Source organism: Narcine bancroftii, chromosome 6 (genome assembly GCF_036971445.1).
Source record: "Narcine bancroftii isolate sNarBan1 chromosome 6, sNarBan1.hap1, whole genome shotgun sequence".
Taxonomy (NCBI): Eukaryota; Metazoa; Chordata; class Chondrichthyes; order Torpediniformes; family Narcinidae; genus Narcine; species Narcine bancroftii.
The window spans coordinates 23,032,081-23,050,991 of NC_091474.1; the positions used below are offsets into that span (position 1 = coordinate 23,032,081).

The window sequence follows — 18,911 nt, forward strand, 5'->3', positions numbered from 1 at the left end:
ATAAATATGCGGCAATGGCCGTCTTCCCTACCCATAATCCCCCTCGCAGCTGAAACTGCTCTGCGTTTCCCAGAACACTTCACGCTGAGTGGGGGATTATGGGTAGGGAAAACTGCCATTGCGCGGCGGCATTTTGAGCCGCAGAGAGCCCTGAGGCCGAAGCGGCTCGGTGAGGTGCTAGCACGGCCGGCGGGGTTGTCACAGCCCGCATCGGCCATCCCCTGATGGCCCCTGTCCCAAAGGCCCCCGTCGGACACCCCTGCCCTGACAGTCCCTGCCGACCGCCCCTGACCTGATGGTCCCTGCTTCATGACAGCTCCCACCAGCCCCCACTCCCTGATGGCTGCTGCTGGCTGTCCCTGCCCTGACAGCTCCTGCCAACCGCCACTGCCTTGAGGGGCTTCATGGAGGGAGAGGGGTGAATGGGGAGATGGGACACAGGCTAATGACATCAGCAGCCCGCCTCTAACTAACTGCTTGCAGTGGCTGTACGTTCATGTGGGGCGGTGGAGACTCCGCTCCACCGATTATCCTTCCCCGAGTGGGATTGCAGTCGGCACCTTGGAGCTGGCCACAGCGCACTGAAGAGGGCAAGTCTCCCGATGTTAGGACGGAGAACCTCCGCCTTTATAGTCGGACTTTTTCTTTGCATGAAAGGGCCTATTGTTACAGCGCCAGTGACCTGGGTTCAAATCCGGCGCTGTCTGTAAGGAGTTTGTACGTTCTCCCCGTGTCTGCGTTGGTTTCCTCTGGGTGCTCTGGTTTCCTCCCACTGTTCAAAAACATACAGGGCATTTAGGATAATTGGGGTATTTGGGTGGCACAGGCTCGTGGGCCAGAGTTGTATGTCTTAATTTAATGGATGGAGGGAGGATCAGACAGTATAGTCTCAGGATCAGCTATACATTATAATACATCCACATCTCAAGACAATTGCAAGACCTTCGAATGCTACAGCTCAGTTTCTGATGTCAGTGGAATAATCGACAAGCTATTTTGGGAGTGGAGGACATGAGGGTCAGATAGGTGGGGGAACAGCCACACTCTTATTAAACGACTAGATACCGAAGTCATCCTGAAAAGCCATGCCGGGTATCCCTTATGGCCTGAATTGTGATCGTCAATTGGTAGAACAGACTTGGATATTGGGAATCTTGCCCCCATGAGATAACACACAGCATCACCCAAGAGCCTCCACAACTCAGAACCACGTTTCAATTCCTGCGTAAAATGGGTCACAAGTGAATGATGCTGGGCTGACGAGGGCTGGTGACTTACCTTCTCCCTGGAGGTTTTAGGAACAGATTTGACATGAATTTTCTTCACAGTCTGAATGACTCCATCATAGAACTGCACCGTGTAAGAAGCTAAAACACAAAGCAGATGGCCAATCAATGCCCAGCCTGCACCCCAAGATGCCACGTCACCGAAGACCATTCAATTGGAGTCAGTCTCGCACGTGCTACCCTATTTCACACTTTCAATGTTCATTTTATATTGATTCACAGGATGGGCCCACATTGTTGGCGTGGCTCTGATAGCTATCAAGTCAAGCTATGCCACTTCCACAAATCTCATCGAGGGCCTGAACTAACATACAAACTAGACAAGGACAATGGATTTCCTTCCTGGAGATCAGTGAAAAGGTATTTTATAACAATCTTGCAGTTTTTTTCAGTGTCAGAAAATTATACTGAACAATGAAGATTTTGCTTCCTGTGTACTTCTGAGTTTATTTTAGTGCACCGGTTTTTAGATATAACCTATTTTTATGATTTTTCTGTCATATTTTAAGTCGACTTCATGCAGACAAAACCATGAGGTGCAGCGTGTTATTGAAAATTAATTTTTTGCATTTGCACGTCCCTGCTGATCTTGATGCCATCAGTGACAAACATGGTGAAAGGTTTCACCAGGACATTGCCAACATGGAAAAATGGTATCAATGCTGCCCGACTACTGTTGGTCCAGAAGCATAAGATGCTGACAAAAATCAGCGGCAAAACATTATTAGGTCAGTTGAACTAACGCAATGTATCAGCAACAATATGCAATTAAACAGGCTAAGTTCAACAAAAGTTCATTTCATATTTCTCCAACTTCCGACACGATACAGCAAATCTGAAATTATCTTTTGTGTTCAGCTTGTTGTTGTCTATCATAATCCTCAATTTTTCTTCCAGGAAGCTAAACCTTTTGAAAACACTGTTGTCCAGTGTTATCTAATTAACTGAATTTAAATTCCCCCACCAGTCATGGGCTTTGAACTGAGCCTATGGGCTCAGTGTTGCCTCTTAACCTCTACACTAGAAATTTCCTCGTGATTGGCGAAGTTTGTCTCTCTCAGCAGCTCAGTATCGGTCAAAACTTAAAATTGCACAACCAATATTATGTTTCTCACACGGGTGCTTTTATTTATTTGAGTTCTTCCCCGCAGCTGGGGGTGAGACAAAGCAGAAAGACTGCGGATGCTGGGGTCTCGTGCTGTGCACAAAAGTGCCGGAGAAACTCAGCAGGTCACGGTGAGGAAGCAAAAGTCAGTCAACATTTCGGGTCTCAGCCCTTCTTCAAAAATCAGACCACTGGCTGAAGAAAAAGATGGCGGAGGGAGGGGGAAGGAAACTGGGAAGAGGTAATAGATCAGTATAGGTGAGAGGGTAGAAAATAAAGGAGCTGAGAAGTGATCGGGGTGGGCCAGAGGAAAAGTACCTTATGTTCTATCTCGGTAGTCTCTCACCAGACAGCATTAATATTGGCCTCTAATTTCTGTTAACCCCCTTCCCCCCCCCCCCCACCCCCCACAGTCTCCTCTGCAGGTGATAAAGCTTGTTTGTTCTATTAATTATCACTAAACACCCTGCAGCAGCAAGATTTTCAGCCTATAATCACACTGGAGGAACCCAGCAAGTCACGCTGCAGCATCCATAGGAAGTAAAGGGTAGCTGGCATTTTGCACCTGGGCCCTTCATCAAGGTAGAGGCAAAACTAGGCTGACTGTGCATTGCAGTTGACTCCAGCATCTGCAGACTTTCTTGTTTAACTGCATAAAGGTGTACTTTGTGCGAGAGTGCACGCCTTGTTGAACCCAGAGCCTTGGTTTTCCTCCCACCTGCGTCGGATGAAATCTCGAACTTTCTTTGCACTGCCACGGGCACCTTCAGAAGCCAAAGGCTTCAAATTCCAGAACTTTGTCCCTTGCCCTCTACCGGCTCCCGCTCCTGAACTCCTTTCATTCCCCCACCCCACCCTGTCTCATCTGCTCTTCTCCCTCTCTCTCCCCCCCCCCACCCCATCCCGAGACAGCCGGCTCTCAGGAGACAAGCCCTCACCTCTGCACCAGCCCACACCCACTTACCATCTTTGTTGACAGAAATGACCTTGGCGGGGTAAAACCGGCAGTCTGACCAGCAAGCCAACACCTGCTCACTGGGGCGGAACTCCTAAACAAGGAGAAAGGAACAAGACTAAACGAGTTGCTGGTAACGCCAAGAAGAAATAAAATACAGGGAAATGTACTCTATCGCAATGCTCACGCCCAACATTGGTTTTTTTTTCAAAAATAAACACTAGAATAAAAACAGGAAGTGCTGGGATACTCAGTAATTGTGGAAAGAGAAAAGGAGCTAACATCTCAGGTCGATGACCTTTCATCAGAGGTTCAGTTTAACTAGAGGGTGGGCTGTGAGCCGACCAGTAAGACATCTCGTACATAGTACGAGGCAGACACAGCGTCAAGTGCTGAGTTACACAGGGAGGTATGCAGCAAAGGACACATATTATTATTTATGGGCCTGGTAACAGAATGAGAGAAAATTTATCTTGAATCTGGTGGTGTGTGATCTCATGCTCACGGCGAGAGAGGGAGTGGGTGTGGTAGAGCGGCCCGGGGCGGGGTGAGCCTTTAGGTGTGTTGGCTGCTAAGCGAGACAGCAGGAGTTAGAGAGGAGGTTGCTATGTAGGATGGCTCAGCAAAGGAAAATTAGAAATTAAATTATTTTTAAGCTGCAGCGTTGGGTGGGGGTGGGGGGGGGGGTGGCAGAACAAACAAAATGCCTGTGCTTTGATGGAGATCAAGTGGATCTGAACAACACTGGCAGCTGAAAGAATGGTGACAAAGGCTCGTTGATCTGTCTGGAATAGAACAGGGAGGAGGGACGGCTCAGACATAAAAGTAGTTGAGCAAGAAAGATTCCAGAAGCTGGGGTTGAGCACAAAAAGTGCTGGTGAAACTCAGCAGGTCACGCAGCATCCAGAGAAAGTAAAAGGAATTCCCGTCAAAGGGCTCAGTGCCGAAATGTTGATCGCCTTTTACATCCTTTGGATGCTGCGTGACCGACTGAGATTCTCCTGCACAGCTGTGAATTACACTGTTTCGTTAGGATTTACTGCTGGATAGACTTTGCAGAAAAGATGCATGCTTTGCTGCAATTCCTTGCCTTCTAACTCACTGGCTGACAAACTTTCTGATGTTGTTCCTATCTCAAGGCAGTCGCTTCTGCCAAATCAGGTCATGAATGGCGCTTGGAGCAATTTTTCCAGAGGCAACAGCACCATCTATTGGACAAACAGTGAACAGCAGGAAAGACCACAAGTGTTTACAGTCCAGCTTCGCTTAAAGTCCACAATACACTCTGTGATTTAGACGTTGTGATTTAGATGTTGTGCGAACACCATATTATTTTCTAACGACAGGTGATTAGAAATGGCATGGGTGCCAGGGTAATTAAACCATTTTGTGACAGCAACATTTAGTGCTATGGTATTCCTGCATCAGTATAATTGTTGCAGCACATTTTCGCCTGTTTGGAACATTAATTTTGTACTGGAACACGGTGGCTGGAGAAATGGACTCGGGCTCATTTTCTGCAATACTTCTGCTGGATGCCTGGGATTCTTCAGTCTTGTGGCAGGAGTGTATGCGACAAGAAGCATTTTGCACTAATGACAAACAGTGGCTGTGACTGAGAGGATCGCTGAGCGAACTGAGCAATTACAAGAGATATGTCCCTTTCTCCAATCGAGATTTCTGAACTGACGTGTTTGCGGTCAGACATTGCCCGAATGGAAGTTATGCAGCGCATGACTGTAGCCATGCTTTGATTAAATGTTATTAAATTTATTTACAACACAGTAGATGCCAATTCCAGCCACTGAGATCCGTGCCGTCCAATTTACACCCGTAAGGATATAGAAGCAGAAGAAGGCCATTTGGCCTGTTGAGTTTGCTCCGCCATTCCATAGTGAGCTGATGCACTCTCCCACTCAGCTCCACTTCCCTCCTTCTCCCCATAACTTTTGATACCTTAACTATTCAGATACCTATCAATCTCTCCCTTAAATACACCCAATGACCTGGACTTCACAGCCAAACATGGTAGCAAATTCCAGAGGTTCACCAACCTCTGGCTACAGAAATTACCCCGCAACTGCTTTAAATGGGCACACTTCAGCCCTCTTGTCCTTGACTGCCCTCCCATGGGAAACAACTTTGCCACATCCACTCTTTTCCATATTCGATATGCTTCTATGGTTCCCCTTCATTCTTCTGAACTCCAAGGAGTACAGTCCCAAGAGCTGTCAAACATTCCTCAACTTCATTCCAGGAATCATTATTGTAAATTTTCTCAAAGCCAGTACTTCTTTGTTAAATGAAGACCCCAAAGCTGTACCCCGCCCCCCACCCCAAACTCCAAGTGAAACCTCAACCAGAGGCTTATAAAGCCTCAACATCACATTCTTAATTGACCTACTAAACCCCTATGTTTTTGGAGGGTGGGAGGAAACCAAAGCACCCAGGGAAAACCCATGCAGGTCACGGGGAGAACGTACACACACCTTACAGACAGAAGGTCTGCCAACCTATAAATGAACCCGGGTCGCTTGCGCTGCAATAGTTTTGCGCTAAACGTGCTGCCTTGATGGACTGGTTGGCACTCAATGCCGTGACAGATGTTGGAATTGTTTAAAGAGCAAGAGTTAATGGAACTGAGTATTCTGAGTCTTCCAAAGACAAACCAGGAAAATGTAGCAAATATTGCACAGCCACAAAACTAGCAGAGGTACTTAGCAAATCAGGCAGCATATAGAAAGATCAATGACCTCTCATCATAACTAGTTAAATACAAGTCACGTGAAACCAGACAGTCTGCAGACATTGTGCTTGCAGTAAATACAAAAGAGTGCTCCTGAGTTTGCGGAGGTTTGGTATGACATTAGAAACCCTGGCAGATTTCTACAGAGGTGTGGTGGAAAGTGTGCTGACTGGCTGCATCAGGGGACACCAATACCCCTGAGCGTAAAGCCCTCTAAAAGGTAGTGAGCAGAGCCCAGGACATCACAAGCAAAGTTCTCCTCACTATTAAGAACATCTGCAGGGAACCCTGCCATTGGAGAGCAGCAGCAGCAATCATCAAGGATCCACCCCACCCAGCACACGCTCTGTTCTCGCTGCTGCCATCAGGAAAGAGGTGAAGGTGCCACAAGATTCGCACCACCAGGTTCAGGAACAGGTGTACTTCAACGATAAACTCAATCAGGGATTATTTAAGGACTCTCACTTTTGAACTTTGTGATTTTATTTCATCTCTGTATTGCAGTCAGTTTGTTAATATTTGTTATCCGTTTACAGTTCTTTATTTCTTCAAATGTGTACATTTTTTTTGCATAATCATTAAGTGGTAAATCTGTCCTGCCCGCAGGTAAAAGAATCTCAGGGTTGTACATGATGTCATGTATGTACTCTGACAATAAATCTGAATCTGAGAAACTCCTGCAGCATCTATAAATTTAGAAATACAGGACGGTAACAGGCCATTTCGGCCCATGAGCCGTGCTGCCCAACCTACACCCAATTAACCTACACCACCCCCTCCCCACTCCATACATTTTGAAGGGTAGGAGGAAACCGGAGTCCCTGGGGAAAAAGCCACAGATACAGGGAGAACGTACAAACAGACAGCGGGTGATTCGAACCCCAGTCCCAATTCCTGGAGCTGTAAAGGCATTGCACTAACCGCTACACCATCTGTGCCTACAGGAGGCAAAGATAAACGTTTGCCATACATTTTGCCTCCTATGGACGCTGCCCAACCTGCGGAGTTTCTCCACTTCAGCAATTTTAGATACAAATGATATTGTTTCTCCCTCCAACCCATAAGATATTTGGCCTTCCAGTGCCAAACCTATAGGTGAACCTGTCATCCTTATTATACAAGAGTTTAGAAGTCACTACCAGCAATTAATGCCAATAAAAGTTTTAGATAGTTGTTAAACAAGTTGCACAATTTTTCAGAAATTAAAAAGAAATAATTACCCAGCACCCGTGTTGAAGGGTAAAGAAAGAGGGTATATAGACATCTTCAATGGAGCACTATTGTTGGCTGAATGGAAAAATTCTGTGCTGTAATTTAAGGTAGTTAGATATCCCGAAGCATTTCAAGAGTCAAACAGAAGGACACTGCCTCAAAGGTAGTGACGGTGACTAAATGGTTGCTCAATGGCAGGGGTTCCAATAAGGGCCTTGGAAGACAGGACGAAGTGACAGAGAGGCATTGGAAAGGAAGGTCAAGAGCCCATGGTGACAAGGCCTCAGACACGGCGAGGAGCATTGAGGAGAATTGGTGGGGGTGGGGAAGAGAGTGGCAAGCTGCGCCAAGAAATAAAAGGAACAGAGGGGATGGGGGAGGTTTACAAGGGTCACAGATACAGAGGCACAGCCGGTTTGAAATATGATGCACAGGAAATTAATCTCAAGGAATTCAGAATTTGGACTAATTAAAAAAAAAATGTAATTTATAGCAAATATTTGCACTGCAACGCTGCTGCTAAACAACGAATTTCGTGACAGGTTCATGAGAATAAATTCTGATATTGTCATCAGTATTATACTGGAAACCAATGAATTGAAATTGTGGTCGAGGAGACCAGTGGCGGGAACAAGGAGAACAATGAGAAGATGGAGATAAAGGACAGAATAAAACAGACGTAGCTTAAGAAGACCCGTTAAATACAATTGATCTGCCTGGAACAACTATTCTCAACCCTTTCTTTTGGCTAATGGCCCCCTTAGGACTCTGATCAAAGTTTATGGGCCCCCTACCCTGTGAAGCAGGCAAGTTTAGCTGGTTTCTTCTGCACTTCTCTCCTATCAACCAAATAAAAAAAAATTTTTATGATTTCAGTCCTTAAATGTGCTATGCCACCTCCTGCCCCCTCCCCATCCCGTTGAGAAAGGCTGGTCCAGAGAAGTAAATGGGAGATCAAGATGACTCAACAACAGGGTAGTTGATGTGCAACTCATTTTAACATTTTCACAAATTTTTATTGATTGTTAGCAACCCATTAAAAAGTGTTGGAGGAACTCTTTGGGTCAGGCAGCATCCAGGGAAGGCAATAGACAGTTGATGTTTCGAGGAGGAAACTTACATCAGAACTGATTGAATGTCACTTAGAATAAGTGGCGCTTATACAGTTTTTTTTCTTCTTCGTCAAGAACCTCTTGTGCATTTGGCAAAGTTTATCTGACCCTCCCCGGAGGAGAAAGGGCTGAGTGTGATGAGCAACGTACTCCTTAACAGAAACATTCCGTCTGGGCACCCTTCAACCAGATGGCAAACTAAGGCCACAAGTAAATCGGAGGAGCAATACCTATATATTCTGTCTGGGCACTCTCCAATCTTAACATCGACTTCTCCGGTTTCTGCTACACCACTCCCTGTTCTCCCCCATCCCTCTGTATCCTTTCCTCCAGCTCTCCCTCCCACCCCCTTCCCTCTCCATTCACAGACCCAACCCCTTCCCCTTGTTTTCTCTTGTGCCCTCCCTATTACCTCCTGCTTGTGTGCATGTGCTCCCTCCCCTGCCCCATTTGGTTTGGACATCTGCCTACACATTTGCTCATACCTTGATGAAGGGCTCGAGTCTGAATCATTGGTGATGTATCTTTATCTTTGCTAATATAAAGAACACTGTTGGACCTGCTGAGTTTCTCCAGCATTGTGATTTTTCCTTCAACCATGGTGTCTGCAGACTTCCATGTTTTACTCACCACAGTCGGCTCTTCCAGCTTTGCCCCCTCCTTTCGCAGCAGAGGTCTCTCCAACGGCCGGAGATACACACTGTCCCAGCTGAACCACTCATCATAGCGATGGTTCCAGCGTTTGAAGTGAATCAGAACCTTCCCTTCCTCATAATCGATCTTCTCTATGTGCGCCGTGTACCTGTGGGGAAACACAACGAGACTGCTGAAGGTCGAGGTCAGGGTCAGCCCTTCTCAGGATGCTGAGAGGGGCAGTGCATTTCAAATCACTGCTGGTCTGGGAGCTGTGCAGCCAGAACTGATAATAGCAAACCAGCTGCTCACTCAGATCTCAAGAGAAAATGACAGCCCCTGGGCTCACCACGTCTACTCCAACGGTGATGCAAGAGAGTGGCATCCAAGGCAAGCAAATAACCCAACCAGATGACTCGATGCAACAAGGTTCCTTTTATTGTCTCGTAACAATACATTAAAAATGTAACATACATGATATAGTTTAATTTTTGTCTGTAATAGGGCAGAGAAAGTGTCATCATTAGGCATTACCTGCCGAGAATTATCTGACCCTCATCATAGGGTCAGATAATCACCAATCATAGAGTCAGATAATCCGGGGAAGGCAATCACGAGAAAAAGAAGCAAAAGAGAGTCGCTTCTGAGTCACTGAGTATCCATGGATTCGCCTCCAGCGCTCCCACAGCCGCACAGACCCCTGTTTGATTCATCGGCAACCCGAGTTCCAGATCCAAACCTCCAACATGATGAGGAGCCTTCAGCACCCGAGGCCCTTCAGGAGCCCTTCTTGCCCTCAGCAACCTCTCGAATCCCAGTTCTAATACCTGGTTTCCATGAGCCATTCTTTAGCAACTTGTGCGGGTCCCCTGAGCCGGTGAGCCCCTCGCTGGTCCATTGCCGACATTTCCTTCCTGTAGGGTCATCTCCACTGCTTCTCAATGGGGAGGTGGGGGGGGGAGACAAAAGGGGTGTCATCCCCGTTTCTGACGCCCTGTGCCGGTCCATTGCTCTCCCCTCGTGGCCGTTACTGAGCACAGACGCCGCTATCTTGGTCACAGACCTCGCGGTGGCAAGGTTTTACTTACAGAAACCAACAGCTCCTTTAAAAGGCTATTTAAAGCCTGTTTGGAGCCACTGGCATTAGGACCAGGCGGTTGAAACCTTCAGACTCACTGTCTCATTGCACCGTGTTAACAAGCTAAAACTGAAGATTTATTAACATGGCAGCGGCTGCTATTTGCAGAAATCTTACACTTCTCTGCGCCGTGTGTTCAATAGATCCTCAACTTATCATTGAGAGACTTGGTTCTAACATTCTCATCCACATTCCATTGACGTAGACTCTAAAACCTACAAAAAAAAAGTTTTACTTACCCCTGCTCCTATATCTTCCCTAATATTTTACATGGATTTGATCAAATCACCCACTAACCTTTAAATCCTAAAAGATGCAGACCTCATTTGTAAGGAAAGACTATATAAACTAGGAATCAAATAAACGTTCATTTCCAATACCAAGATTGAGTTAATGAACTAAAGCACAGGCCACAAAAATAAGCTGTAAAATAAGACCATAAGACCTACGAGCAGAAATAGGCTATTCAGCCCATCAAGTCTGCCCCGCCATTTAATCATCAACTGATCCATTCTCCCCCTGCCCGGCCTTCTCCCTATAACCTTTGATGTCTGGCTAATCATGAACCTATCAATCTCTGCCTTAAATACCCTCAATGACTTGTCCTCCACAACCACCTGTGGCAACAAATTCCACAGATTCACCACCCTCGGGCTGAAGAAATTCCTCCACATCTCTGTTCTAAGCAGACACCCTTCAATCCTGAATTTGTGCCCTCTTGTCCTACACTCTCCCACCGTGGGAAGCAACCTTTCTACATCTACTCTGTCCACGCCTTTCAACATTTGAAATGTTTCAATAAGATCCCCACTCATTCTCCTAAGTCCCGCTGAGTGAATGCCAAGAGCTGTCAAAAGATCCTCATTTGATAACCCTTTAATTCCTGGAATCATTCTTGTGAACCTCCTCTGAACCCTCTCCAACATCAGCACATTCTTTCTTAAACGAGGAGGCTGAAACTGCTCATAATCCTCTCAAGTGAGGTCTCGCCAGTTCTTTATGAAGCCTCAACATCACATCCCTGCTCTTGTATTCTATTCCTCTTGAAATGAAAGCTAACATTGCACTTGCCCTCTTCACCACCAAATCGACCTTTACCTTCAGGCTATCTTGCACAACGTCCCTTTGCATCTGAGTTATCTTCAATTTTCTCCCCATTTAAAAAATAATCTGCCTGTTTATTTTTTCCATCAAAGTGAATGACCATACACTTTCCAACATTATATTTAATTTGCCACTTCCCTGCCCATTTTCCTAATCTGTCTTTCTGGAGCTTCATTGTTTCCTCGACACTACCTGCTCCTCCACCTACCTTCCAATCATCTGCAGTCGCTAATGTTTTTTTTTAAATGACAGTCAATTTTAATTTTTGTACACGGCATTAAGTGTAGAGCCTTGGGAAAGGGTACAGAAGAGATTTACCAGGATGCTGCCTGAATTGGAGGGCATGAGCTATGGAGAGAGGTTGGACAAACAAGTTATTTTTTTCTCTGGAGTGGAGGCTGAGGGGTCATCTAATACAAGTTTATAAAATTACAAAAGTCAGAATATTTTTCCCAGGATAAAAATGTCACCAGGGGACATATTGGGGAGAGGGGTAGGAGGTTTATCCGTCTTTGAGTTCCGAGTGTGTAAAAAAAAATCAGAGGCAGATGGGGGAGTCCAAACTCACTCGTCTTCAATCCGCTAAGAGGGGTACTGCCATCAGGGGAGCATAGTGTTCCACGACCAATCTAAAATGGAACACCAGTCTTGACGGTCGAAACAGAAAGAGCTGATGATGTCGTGATGATGTCTTCAGCCTGCGATCAAAGTGCGGGAAATTCAAATTTATTTTGACACTCTGGGCACATGTTGATGCCAACGTTGATGCGATAAATACCTCGCCTCCTTTGCATCAGAAAGCTGGTTTGCAAAAGGACAAACAAATTACATACAACCCAATGGAGATCAATGAAAACTTCAAGGAATTCTACGAGCAATTATATTGAACTGAGAACGAAGGGAAAGAAGACAAAATAAATGAGTTTCTAGCTAAAATTGAACTACCAAAATTGCAAGAAGAGGAGCAAAATAAATTAATTAAATCATTAGAAATAGAGGAAATCAGGATATATTAAAAAAAACTACCGAACAACAAAACACCGGGAGAGGACGGACTCCCAATAGAATTCTATAAAACATTTAAAGACTTATTAATTCCTCCTCTCCTGGAAGTAATGAACCAGATTGAAGAAGCACAAAACATGCCAGATTCATGCAAAACAGCAATAATTACAGTAATACCAAAGACGGGGAAAGATCCACTAACACCAGCATCGTATAGACCAATATCTCAACTTAACACAGATTATAAGATAATAGCTAAACTATTAGCAAACTGATTGGCCGACTGTGTACCAAAAATGGTAAAACTAGATCAAACTGGATTTATTAAGAAAAGACGAACAACGGACAATATCTGTAAGCTCATTAACTTAATCCATGCAGTACAAGGAAACAAGACGCCAACAGTGGCGGTTGCCTTAGATGCAGAGAAAGCCTTTGACTGAGTAGAATGGAATTATTTATTCAAAGTACTACAGAGGTTCAACCTACCAGAGAAATATATTAATTGGATTAAAGCATTATATAAGGGACCATTGGCGAAGGTGACAGTAAATGGATATATATCAAACCAATTTAAATTAAGCAGGTCAACTGGACAGAGATGTCCACTATCTCCCTCACTGTTCGCGTTTGCTATAGAACCACTGGCAGAATTGATAAGAACAGAAAATAAAATAAGAGGGATAAAAATAAAAGAGAAGGAATATAAAATTAGTCTATTTGCAGATGACGTCATAGTATACTTAACAGAACCAGAAATATCAATAAAAGAATTACATAAGAAATTGAAGGAATATGGAGAAGTATTGGGGTACAAGATCAATGCAAATAAAAGTGAAGCAATGCCAATGAATAAAGCGGATTTCACAAAATTTAAGAAAGAATCACCATTTAGATGGCAAACACAAGCAATCCGATACCTAGGTATACAACTAGATAATAATCTAGGCCATCTATACAAACTAAATTATCAGCCATTAATGAAGAAATTACAAGACGACTTAGAACATTGGAAAGATTTACCACTAACACTGATAGGAAGGGTAAAAAGCATTAAAATGAATATCTTCCCAAGGATACAATACCTTTTCCAATCGTTACCAATTCACCTAACAGAGAAATTCTTCAATGAGCTCAAGAAAATAATAAGGAAAATTTTATGGAAAGCGGGAAACCGAGGATAACGCTAGATAAATTAACAGAATGGTACAAACAAGGGGGCACACAGCTACCAAACTTTAAGAATTATTATAGAGCAGCACAATTAAGTACCTATCAGATTTTTATCAAACAAGGGAAAAAAACAGATTGGACCAGATTAGAGCTAGATAAAATAGGGGAGAAGGTACCTGAACATATAAGTGGGATGAAAAGCTGGTGCAACATAGGAATTCACTAGTACTGCACCATCTGCTCAACATTTGGAAGACGATTCACATAGAAAGGAATAAAACAAATTATCAACTACCAAAATTAATATTGACGCAAAATCAACTAATCCCTTTCACAATAGATAACCTTTAGAGAATGGGAGAGAAAAGGTATCCTTTTCGGGAAATAAATTATTATCTTTTGAACAAATGAAGTACAAATACAGTATAACTCACGGTAAAATGTTTGCATACCACTAACTGAAAACCTACTTGAAGGACAAATTAGGAAGCAGGCTGAGGTTACCAGAAGGAAGCAATTTTGAATATGTGATTACAGACACAATGATAATTAAAAGATTTATAACAAACATGTACATCAAACTGCAAGAGAAAGAGAAGGAGGAAATAAGCTGTAAACCCAAACAAAAGTGGGAACAAGATCTAAACATAAAGATAAAGAATGAAACATGGGAAAAGCTATGCTCCGGAACTATGAGAAATACAATAAACACGAGGTTACGCATGATACAATATAATTGGTTACAGAGGCTATACACCACGCCCCAAAAGTTAAATAAATGGGACCCAACAGTATCAGACAGATGTTTTCGCTGTAAGAAGGAAACGGGAACAACAGTACATGCAATTTGGGCATGTGAGAAAGTAGAAAAGTTTTGGGAAGATCTAAACCAGGTATTAAATAAAATCACAAAAAGCAACATACCAAAAAATCCAGAGATCTTTCTTCTAAGTAATATAAGAAGTAAAGAACTTGGCCTTGATTTGGATGGAGCACAAAAAAGATTTATTATGATAGCCTTAGCTGTAGCAAAAAAATGTATTATGTCAACCTGGAAATTAGAAGAGAACCTGAGAATAAAGTAATGGTACATAGAAATGAATAAATCTATTCCATTGGAAAAAATAACATATAATTTAAGAAATAACATCACAGTATTTGAACAAATTTGGGAACTGTACATGGAACACAACAGAGAAGTCCTACCACGGATCTCCACCACCTAAAATGACAGAAGGTGAAGAAGACGAAATGAACTGACCCAGTGTGCAAAAGTAGAAGACACAAATTTCTTGTTTATTTTCATTGTGTGATGACATTGTTTAATGGGTTTAATGTATCATATATGTTGAATGTTGAGTGGTGGGGAGGGGGGGTAAAGGATGGAGGGAAGGGAGGGGGGAAAAGGGGAGAAAATGACACTGTGTATATTCAAGAGGGAAATGTTTGTGTGTATTTGGTCAGTATGGTTCATAGTGTGAAAAATAAAAAAAAATTTTAAAAAGGGAAGCTGGTTTGCAGTGTGAAATATCTCACGGAGCTGGCTTTTTGGTGCTCAGTGTGAACATGCAAACCGGTTTCCCAAGTTGGGTCATGTCTACAGAGGTACTGTGGCTTTGTAGTCTAAAAAGGCCTAGAGAGTGGTGGTGGAGTGCCTGGAACAGGCTTGTGGAAGCAGTTACAATAGTAGCATTTAACAGGCTTCTAAACAGACACATGAATATCCAGGGATAAAGGACATGTCCAATTGGAAGTTTTAGTTTGACTCAGCCAACATGTACAGCACAGACACGTGGGCCCGAGGAGCCTGTTTCATTGTAGGTTTGGCACTAAGCTCACGATACTTACCATTTCTTCAGTCTATCTCGTGCTTCCAGGCGAGCGCCCACTTCAAATGTGATGCCCCGCCTACTGGGAGGTCTCTTGGACATCTTCAGCACACTTTATTCCCTATTTGGAACAATGCAAACAGATCTTTACAAGTTACCGATGCACATGTCAAAATACTTGAAGCTCAGTACCCCTGCAAACCAGAAACTGTAGGAGGGGACGGCTAGTAATGTTTCTACATTCACAGCTCTGGCAACCTGGGCTCACTGAATGGAGTTTGCAGATGGGACTTGACAGGGCAGATGCAGGAATGAGATCTTCCCTGGCTGGGATGGCAAGGAAGCTACAGAGTCAGAGCTTGGAAGGATAAGGTCGAAATGGGATGAGCCCACAGTGGGCATCATGGATGAGAAGGGTGAAGGGCCTGCTCCATACTGTTTGACTTTGACTCTCTCAAAATGAAGAAGTCAACGAGATGAAATTAGTACATTGAGAGGCTGGTTAATCTTTGACATTTTCCAGAGGCTTACAAAAAAAAAGACTCCAGGGGTGAGAGGGTCATCATTTAAGGAGCGTTTAATGGCCCTAGCTCTGTACTCGCAGTTTAGGGGAGGGGGATCTCATTAAAACATTTAGAATATTGAAAGATCCAGATAGAGTGGATGTGTAGAAGAGGTTTCCAGTGGTGGGAGGGTCTAGGACCTGAGGGCACAGCCTCAGAATAAAAGGACGTCCCTTTAGAAGAAGGCTGTCTTAGATATAGTCAATGAAGCAGCCTCTACTGCTTCCACAGCCAGAGAATTTCAGATTCATGATCCTCTGGGAGAAGCAGCTCCTCCTCTTTGTCCTAATTCTACTTGCTCAAACCTTGGCTATGTCCCCGAGTCCTAGTCTCACCTGCAAGTGGAAACAACCTCCCAGCTTTCATCTTTTCTTTTCCTTTCAGAATTTTATCTGTCCCTCTAAGAACTCCCCCCCCACCATTCATCTAAACCCCAGTGCATATTTTAATTTTTTTTAAAATTAGACATACAGCACGCTAACAGGCCTCTTCAGCCCACGAGCTCGTGCCACCTAATTTACACCCAATTAACCTAAACCCCTGGTACTTTTGAAACGGGGGGGAGGAAGCCTGAGCCCCCAGGGAAAATCCACGTGGACATGGGGAGAATTTACAAACTCCTTATAGACAGCACGGGATTCAAACCCCGGTCCAATCCCGATCACTGGTGCTATAAAGGTGGTGTGCTAACCACTACCCCAAACACATTTTTTTTAAAAATGCCGTCTTCCCCTACCCCTGCTCTGACGCTGCCGCCACCCCCACCCCCGATGACACCAAAAACAAGTCAGTGCTTCCTGCCAGTCAACCATCTGACACATGTCATGGTACCTTTTTATGTGTGCTCACTCTCCCTAACATTAGAAGCTGGCTATGCCCCTGAGCACAATCCCTTTACAGCGCCAGCAATCGGGACCAGGGTTCAAATCCCGTACTGTCTGTAGGGAGTTTGTACGCTCTCCCCGTGTCTGCGTGGGTTCCTCTGGGTGCTCGGTTTCCCACCAGCTTTGTAGGTTAATTGGGCGGCATGGACTCATGGGCTAAAATGGCCTGTTACTGTGCTGTATGTCTAAAGTAAAAATTAAAATCAAAATATAACCTTTGACACCCTCAAGAACCTATCACCTCCACTTTAAATCTACCCAAAGACTTGGCATCTACAGCCACCGGTGACAACAAACTCGACAGATTCATCACCTTCTGGCTGAAGGAATTTCTCCTCACATCTGTTCCCAGAACGTGAGAATATGACATAAAGACTAGTGACTTTTGGAGTTCGACAGGGATCTGTTCTGGGACCCTTGCTCTTTGTGATTTTTATAAATGACCTAGATGAAGAGGCGGAACAATGGGTCAGTGAGTTTGCGGATGATACGAAGGTTGGAGGAGTGGTGCATGGTGCTGAAGGTTGTTGTAGGTTACAAATGGATATAGACAGGATGCAGAGTTGAGCAGAAAATAGCAGATGGAGCTCAATCCTGATAAGTGTGAGGTGATGCATTTTGGAAGGACTAACCAGAAGGCTGAGTACAGGGTTAATGGTCGGTTACTCAACAGTGTGGATGAACAGAGGGACCTTGGGGTTCAAATCCATACATCCTTCAAGGTCACCACACAAGTTGAAAGGATAGTTAAGAAGGTCTATGGGATGCTGGGATTCATTAATAGGGGGATTGAATTTAGGAGTAGCAAGGTCATGTTGCAACTCTACAAATCTTTGGTAAGACCACACTTGTGTTCAGTTCTGGTCACCTCATTATAGAAAGGATGTGGAAGCTATGGAGAGCGAGCAGAGGAGATTTACTAGGATGTTGTCTGGATTGGAAAATAAGTCTTATGAGGCAAGGTTAGCAGAGCTGGGACTTTTCTCTTTGAAGGGAAGAAGGGTCTTGATAGAGGTCTACAAGATTATGAGAGGCCATAGATAGGATGGACAGCCAGCACCTGTTTCCCAGGGAAAGAATAGCAAATGTCAGGGGAAATGTGTACAAAGTGAAGGGAGGGAAGTTTGGGGGAAGACATCAGGTGTAAGTTTCCAACCCCCATCCCCCCCAACACAGTTGTGGGTTCTTTGAAAGCCTTGCCAGGGATGGTGGTGGAGGCTGAAACATTAGGGGCATTTAAGAGACAGGCACATGGATGGAAGAAAATTAAGAGGGTAACAAGGTAGGGAGGGTTCAGAACTTTTTCTAAGGAATATATGGTTTGGCACAACATTGAGGGCCGAAGGGCCTGTACTGCTCTGTAGTGTTCTATGTTCTAATATCTCCGCTGTCAATCGTAATAAAAATATAACTTGCCTTTACAGAGCAAACAAACAGCAGTTGGATCGTCTCCGGGTTAGGCAGAGAAATGGACAGTCGACATTTTCGAGACCATTTGCTGCCCATCTCTGTCCATGGATAATGCCTGCCTCAATGAGTCCCCCCAACTCCTCTCTTTGCTCATCAGCACTTTTTAAAAACGTTTACTCAAACAACAGCACGAAAAGACACAAATGGACAGAACTACATCTAAAAACACCATCAACCTCATTGGAAATTTGCAAGAAGTGGTAAATCACCACAGCTTCTCTACCACACACTGTTCACATATTCAAATTAAAATCCCGTTATCACGGTCCAATGGCCTTGGTGGGAGGACCACCATTCCGGAACTCAGCCACCGTCCCTCGGACACCACATGCTCCTGCTCCAACAGCGCGCGGGCTCAGTCGTAACCCCGAAAGAGAGGCAGGCAGTCCTGTACCCGCAAACGCCTGCGTCCTCGACCTGTAAATAGCTGCTTAGCCAGGCCAAACAACAACCCCACAAGGAGATCCTCCGAGCACCCAACCCTGCGCCCCCCCCCTCCCCCTCACACCACTCAGCACCGGATGATCGTAGATCAGGAGTGTGGATCTGAAGTGCAGCTAGAACTCGAGAAGCATCCCCTTCAGGTAGGTGAAGAGTGGCTGCAACCTCTCGCACTCCATGTATATGTCTCCTCCAGGTTGCAGAAATGCTAAGATTTCCAGGGTCAGTGAAGTAACTCAGCAACCACTGCTCAGT

General features: G+C 44.5%; 1 protein-coding gene across 11 annotated transcripts in view; it reads right to left on the minus strand.

Annotated features, from left to right (window-relative positions):
- The window catches only part of LOC138735814 (PHD finger protein 20-like), a 66,367-nt gene that overhangs the window by 42,039 nt on the left and 5,417 nt on the right, over positions 1-18,911 (minus strand). For 9 of the 11 annotated variants that reach the window (XM_069884276.1, XM_069884284.1, XM_069884282.1 and 6 more), the window contains exons 2-5: positions 15,318-15,419; positions 9,047-9,218; positions 3,356-3,440; positions 1,279-1,367 (exon numbers count right to left, since the gene is read on the minus strand). In XM_069884276.1, coding sequence (XP_069740377.1) covers positions 1,279-1,367; positions 3,356-3,440; positions 9,047-9,218; positions 15,318-15,400 — 429 coding nt within the window. In that variant the 5' untranslated portion in view covers positions 15,401-15,419. Of the gene's footprint in view, positions 1-1,278; positions 1,368-3,355; positions 3,441-9,046; positions 9,219-15,317; positions 15,420-17,058; positions 17,190-18,911 lie in introns of all 11 variants that reach the window. The other 2 variants (XM_069884278.1, XM_069884285.1) reach the window with 2 other exon arrangements.